This window comes from Myotis brandtii, unplaced genomic scaffold (genome assembly GCF_000412655.1).
Source record: "Myotis brandtii unplaced genomic scaffold, ASM41265v1 scaffold4, whole genome shotgun sequence".
Taxonomy (NCBI): Eukaryota; Metazoa; Chordata; class Mammalia; order Chiroptera; family Vespertilionidae; genus Myotis; species Myotis brandtii.
Window position 1 is genome coordinate 4563586 of NW_005365371.1, and position 7503 is coordinate 4571088.

Sequence of the window (7503 nt, forward strand, 5' to 3'; positions counted from 1 at the left end):
GTGATTGCTGGTGGGGAGGGGTAGTAGAGGGAGGTGGAGGAGGGTATAGAGGGGGATAAATGGTGATGAACAGAGACTTGACTTGGGGTGATGAACACACAATACAGTGTACAGATGTGTTGTAGACTTGTGTATGTGGAATTGGTATAATTTTGTTAACCAGTGTCCCCCCAATAAATAAAAAGGACAAAAATAATAAAATAAAATGCAAAGGAATAACAAATTGTTGGGTTGTGTAATGACTTAGCAGTTTTCATTATAAATAAATCAATTAACTTAAGTATAAAACTAAATAAATAAGTCACATCTGAACAAAGAATGACATTGTGTTATGAACCTAAGACCTATGATTAAACAATTCTGTAAATCCAAGCCCCTAACCCAGCCGTGGGCAAACTACGGCCCGTGGGCCGGATCCGGCCCGTTTGAAATGAATAAAACTAAAAAAAAAAAGACCGTACCCTTTTATGTAATGATGTTTACTTTGAATTTATATTAGTTCACACAAACACTCCATCCATGCTTTTGTTCCGGCCCTCCGGTCCAGTTTAAGAACCCATTGTGGCCCTCGAGTCCACCCCTGCCTTAACCCATCAACAAAAAATAGAAGGAAAAATAAAAGAAAAAGGCAGGGGAGCTGGTAGAGGAAATTGAAATAAAAAATAAAGATAATACCAAGAATCATTTGCAGGTTTTGATTAAAGTAAGGCTAGTATGCATTCATTTAAATCATTGAAACATTTTTGGCATGTTGAAATTCCAGAGTCTGTCAGAAAAAAAAAGACATAATCAAAATAATTTTCAAAACAACACTTCTTATACTTACTGCTAAAAGTTTATCTCCAATCTGAAGTTTACCATCCTTATGTGCTGCACCTCCTTCAATTATTTTGGTTACATAGATGCTATTATCCCCAGGAATATGTTGATTTCCAACACCTCCAGCAATGCTGAACCCAAGACCTGTTTGGAAAACACTAGTCTTAGAATCTCATCAATAAGTGTGAACTAAAGTCCAGAAAGAAATGGATGGAAAACAGAAGGTGATAATTTCACACTATGTTTTTAAAATAGAAAATAATTTATTTACCTGCTTTTAAATTCCTAAATATTTGTCCTCAATCAGGGGACAACTGTAATTATAAGTGCTCCTGTTACAAATAAGTTCCTCTGTCTCCCCCTCCCAGGTTAAGTCTTAAAGTCTCTTTGTAAATGAATTAGTTGGTTAGCTCAAAGAGACATTGTAAAATTATGTTTCACTTTTGTTTCGAACTTAACTGCTTCTTACTAACACTTTTAATACCTTCAGGAGATTAAAACAATTAAGAAAAAAAATAATAAAATTGTCTGCTGGTGATGGGCAGAATAAGCTTCAGAAATGTGAATATTTTTCCAATATTCTACGAATTAATTTTAAATAATGCATTTATGGAACTCATAAATCTCATAGCTTAGTATCAAACAAATTTGTAGCTCTCTATTCCTTATTTTGTTCATTGGAGTAGCACCTCTTCCATGAATCACAAATTAGAATCAATATTTCTATTGAAATATTAATTCCATCCATGTTTTCAAAATTCAGAAATCAAATCTGAATAGTCCTCATTGCAGATGAACTGCTAATGATACATTCATATTTTCTTCTTTTAACTTAGTCTTTGTACTTGCATTTAACATACTATGGATTAAAGATTACAAGTTAATACCCACACTATACATTACTTCAAAGTATTTAAGTAGAAGTCTACTTAAGACAAAAATCAGTAGAAATAGTAGAAATTCTAAAAATTCAGGTAAATTCTGTACGTTCCCAGTATTGTTAATCTTAGAATGTGTCATAAATAACTTCGTAGTTATACTTAATTCAAAGATACCTTACTTAATTTGTCTTAGTATGATTTATGTATACCTTTAGGACCTTTAATGAGCTTTATTTCCATTATTTTTTCTGATACTGGTTTCCGTCTTTTAACATACAAGCGTACGATAGACCCGGCTTCTTTCAAAGCTTCAACTGCTTTGCTATGTGTTACATCACGAACATCTACTTCATTTACTCGCAATATACAGTCATTGACCCTGAGGAAAAATAAAAATTAAGTATTAAAAATTTAAATATCAATTTTTCATTTTGCCAATTTTTTGTTGGCCTTTTCATTTTTAAGGTAAAGAGAATTATTTGCTAGAGAAAATATAAGTGAAGAAACTGCATGTTTAATTACAATGTATCAAATACTCATATTAATAAACACAAACATTTCCCAATGGCCAACAAAAGAAACAGTACAAATAATAGATTATACAAAAATATTGAATAATAACAACTGCAATTTGTATGCTTATTATGTGTAGGCTTAATACTTTAGAAAAATAGCAAATATTTATTTAGCATTAACCACATGCCAACTACTTCTTTTAGTGCTTAATTTAACTCTTATTAGGTACATATTTATATCATTAATTTACAGAAGATAATAAGGCACAAAGAGTTTAAATAATTTTCCCAAGGCCACTCAGATAATGACCAACAGGGATGTCATTCAAAGATAAAAAAACTGAGGCTCAGAATGAATATCTAGCTTAAGGTCACAGAGATAGTAAGTGACAAAACTGAGATTTATCCCAAAATATTTTTTGATTGCCTTTTCCAAATTAGATACTAGATTTAAAAAAAATAAAGTTATTTGTTGAGATTTATAAAAGTTCAAGGTTATATACTATTTAGTATATTAATTAAAAGGTTATAATGTAAATAACTTAATAACAAAGTCTTTTTTTTTAAAGTCTGATTCATTCCTAGTTCTAATTTTTTGCCCTAGCTCTCGTCTCATTTTGGGGGTTGGGAGAGAAGAGGAAGATGGTCATTTAAAGTTGGGTGGGAAAGGGGAACAAAACATAATTAAAATATTAATAATTGATCCTGATAAGATTCTATATCCAATTAACTTTAATATTTAGAGAAAATTGCCAGTTCTTTGAATTGGGAAGGTCAGGGGAGGAATAAAAAAAAGGAGACATATGTACTATTATCTGTAATACTTTAAACAATAAAATAAAATAAAAAATATTTAGAGAAAAGAAATGCTAAATCCAAAGACAATGATACCTTAGAGTTAATACTATAGGTATGTTTCCTTAGTGAAACAAATGGGACATATTAATATTCACATATCAGAAACACAAATAAAAGGTCAGTAACATAATCAGGAAATAAATGTCTACATTTATATGAATGGTCAAATTATTTATTTCATATCTAATAGAATTAAGTTAATATACCACCTGTCATGTCCAGTGAGAAGCTTAGAAACTGAAGAATGGCATGAGGTACCAATAACCTTAAAATAAGATTTTTTTATAGACCATATAAATTCCTTACCCTAAAACTGCCACTATATATATATATATCATAAACAAGTGAATAAAATTCCCATAATCTATGGCCTAAGGAAACAGCTAGGTATGCTAAAGATACCTTCTGAAATGGAACACTAAATTTAAACAAGAGTTTAAATAACTGTTATTTTCATCTATTCAATTAATAAAATATATTTAAATTTACATTATCTTTATTCTTTGTGGTAGGAAATACAAACTCAGAGATATCTGATCCCTGTATCTTAAGTAAGTTTATATATATGTTTCATACCCAGAAAATACAAAAAATTTTGTGAATTTATTTGAAAATAGAAAGTAAGACAAAATTAAATTCCTAAATGAGAGAAGAAACAATGCTTAGAGCACAATTATCTCATTCACTCATTATTTGAGCATCTACCTTACATTAATTATTGTGATAGTGTTTCTTTTTGTGTTTATGCCTTGTTCAGTTTGCCTACAGAAAAATACACAAAGTGGATTCAGTATCTTAATATAAAGTGCAAAACATACCGCAATCTTCCATCTTGGGCAGCTGCTCCCCCTGCAATAATTTTGGTAATGAAAATACTTGAATCATCTCCAATGTGTGGGTTGTCCGTACCTCCTGCAATGCTGAAGCCAAGCCCTGAATTTCCCTAGGAATAGAGAAAAAAAAAATCAGTGAATAATAATTATCTTTATTGATAGGTTTCTGTCATTATAGGGCCTAGAAACTGTACTAACACAGGGAACAAACTCATAAAGGTACCTATACAGGGAATATGAATATTCTAAATTAAAAAATACAAGGAAAGCCTTTTCTCTCTATGAAGAATTCAGAGGCATTATTGCTGAGTAGGTGAGACTGAAGAACAGGTACTGAGTACACTTTTGGAGTCTAGTCTATGGTTTTTTCTTTATAAGTATTTACAATTTGTCCTTGGATTAATCACCTTTCTGCAAAGGTATCACTACTAGATCTTTTCTTTTAGACTGTACCTCGCTCATGTTGGGTAAGGCAAATGTCTCTAAGAGAAAAACACTGAGATTATTCTTTTTGTTGCTATTATTTCTGAGTAGGTAAAACTAATATATTATTTTAGTCTTTTAAGAAAGGGGTAGGGGGTGGAGCTTTTCTTCTGCTAACTTTGCCATCAGCTTATTTCATCAATTTGTCAAAGCAGCGCTACTTTTTGCTTGTTTTACATATAGGATTTCTGAATATTTTCTTTGAAAAACGGGTTTTACTGCTATAAGTCTCTAAGGACAATTATTCTAAGCAATGGTATTTTTAAAATGTTTATTTTGCAATTTTCCAACTCTGGCTTTCAGCAATTCAAATAAGCAAACATATCTGGACCTATTATTTAACTGTTAGTATTAAATAGCTTACACAGTCATTCTACTATGATGTGCCCTAAAATTCTATTTAAAAAAAATTTTTTTTTTCAGTCTCAACTCCTCAAGAGTTACTAGAATCTCAGCAATAGTATCAATAGGTTGTGTGAGTTTATCAAGTTATGCAAGTACTCAAGCTCTTTTTTTATTTTCTTTTTAATAAGATATAATTTACATATACCTGTGTAAGTTTAAGGTGTACAATGTGTTGATTTGATACATTTATATATTGCAATTAATTACCACTGTAGCTTTAGTCAACACCTCTATCATGTCACATAGTTATTATTTATTTTTTGTGGTGATAATGCTTAAAAGCTCGTCTCACAGCAATTCTGAAATACATAATACAGTATCATTTACTATAATCACTATGCTGTGCATTAGATCTCAGGAACTTATCTTCTAGTTGCAAGTGTGTACCCTTTAATAACATTTTCCCAATTCCCAGTATATTCCGGTTCTTTAATCAGTGAAAATACAATGTACAGTCCTGACTAAATAAAGGAATTTAAAAGGCATTAGGAAAGAATGAAAAATGAGTAAGATAAAAAATTAAAATTTTATGTCAATTATCTCAATAAGGCTGGGAAAAAACCCAACAACAGAACACCACATTGAAATATGTACAATACATTAATACTATGCTTATTTGAAAGTTAATCAGTCATCTACCTCACTTGAATAGGAGATCCATATTCAGATAGTAGGCAATAAATATCTATTATACATGTAAACGACTCTTTTAAGGTCTATTTTCACTCAGAGTCTATTCTGGATTCAAATATAAGCAAATCTAATTATCTAGGATTTTCATCTTATATACAGGATGGGGTAAAAGTAGGTTTATAGTTGGGAGCATGCAAAACAGAGTTTATTCCTGTAATTATTCATTAATCGTTGTATTATTTTCCATACGAACAATTGTAAATCTACTTTTGCCCCACCCTGTATACTCAGCTACTCAGGAAATTTACTTGTATGGAACACTTCATTTCTCCAAAATGCTAGTCACACAGGGTGGTTTTACTAAAATAAAGCATCAATTAAATGCTGATATCCTTAAGGGGAAAATATAGCAAGAAAATTTATACATCTGAATTATACCCTTAAGTTATTTTCTGACTAGGGGAGTACATGAGTTTTCGATAGGGTCTTGTCAGTTAGAAATATGGTTATTATTTTGCTATGAAAGAATATTGATACAATGACCAGGGTACTAAATACTTACTTAAAATAATATTTTATTATATAAAAAATAAATTTAAAAATTAAATTAAAAATGGAAAAAATCTGAGAAACTGTCAGTCTAAAGGAAACATGATAAATAAATGTAATGTGGTATCCTGGATGAGATTCTGGAAGAGAAAAACATCAAAACTAAGAAAATCCAATAAAGTGTAGACTTTAGTTAATAATGTATCGATACTGGTTCGTTAGTTGAAACAAATGTATTGTAGTAACGTAAGATGTTAACAGCAGGTGAAAATGAGTCCAGGAAAATGGGAACTCTGTATAACATTTCTACAAATCTAAAATTATTTTAAATAAAAAGGTAATTTTAAAAAAGGTTATTAAAGAAAAGCAACATGTTCTGAAAATACCAAGGCTAATTTTATGATATGTAACTCATAAAAGAAATGAATATTACATGGCTCTGTTTTTTGGAAGATCTATTCCCTTGAATTCTATAATGAAAGAGCAGTACTGTATACTTAAAGAGTTCTTTAAAGCAACAGATTTATGCATAAAAACTTAAGATAATTAATAGTTTTTACCCTTTCAAGTGTGATTTCTTCATATTCAAAATCTGCATCAGTGCCATTAACCTAATGGAGGGAAAAAGAAGTAGCACAGAAATTTAGAGTATAAAATTTGAAATGGCAAAACATAATTTTTGCATGATTTATTAATAAAAACCTGTTAAATGTGACAGCAATAAAATAACAGTTTCATTTTAATAATTTTAGGGACATGTTTTAAGGAATGGAAGAGTACAATGTGATTAATGAGTTGACATGGTATTATGATCTTCAAATATGGAATTCAGCTAATTGAATTCTGACTCTTTTCTCTGCACATCTTTTTTTTTAAAAAATATATTTTCATTGATTTCAGAGAGGAAGGAAAAGGGAGAGAGAGACAGAAACATCAATGATGAGAGAGAATCATTGATCGGCTGCCTCCTGCACGCCCCCCACTGGGGATCAAGCCACAACCAGGCATATGCCCTTGACCGAAATCAAACCCAGGAACCTTCAGTCTGCAGGCTGTCGTTCTATCCACTGCGCCAAGCTGGCTAGGGCTCTCTGCACATCTTAATCAATTGTCAATTCTTAGTGATTTGAATACTTGTTTTTCTGAAAACCATCACCTTTTACTCTCATTTTTATTACTTTGGTTCAAGCCTTTGTTAATCTCAGGGCTATTGCCAATGTAATCTACCCAATCTCTTAGATTAGTATGTTCTACTGCTCAAATTATTCTGCTTTATGCAGATAGATATTTTTGGAGCCCATCTATCCTATCCAATAATAGAAAAACATGGTAATTAACTGTACCTCCGACACGCTTCCCATTGGCTAATCAGGGCGATATGCAAATTAACTGCCAACCAAGATGGCGGCCAGCAACCAGGCAGCTGAAGCGAACAGGAGGCTTGCTTGCTCCAGTGACGGAGGAAACCAAGGTTCCCCGCCTGCCTTGCCGGCCTCTGAGCTGCTCTCTAAGAAACATTGTTGCAAA

The 7503-nt window shown here is 31.5% G+C and overlaps 1 protein-coding gene across 19 annotated transcripts in view; it reads right to left on the minus strand.

Annotated features, from left to right (window-relative positions):
• DLG1 (discs, large homolog 1 (Drosophila)) overlaps positions 1 to 7503 on the minus strand; it is a 294073-nt gene that overhangs the window by 114931 nt on the left and 171639 nt on the right. For all 19 annotated transcript variants that reach the window (XM_014545303.1, XM_014545309.1, XM_005873176.2 and 16 more), the window contains 4 exons: positions 6537 to 6587; positions 3892 to 4016; positions 1910 to 2079; positions 827 to 963 (listed from right to left, as the gene is read on the minus strand). In XM_014545303.1, coding sequence (XP_014400789.1) covers positions 827 to 963; positions 1910 to 2079; positions 3892 to 4016; positions 6537 to 6587 — 483 coding nt within the window. The remainder of the gene's footprint in view (positions 1 to 826; positions 964 to 1909; positions 2080 to 3891; positions 4017 to 6536; positions 6588 to 7503) is intronic.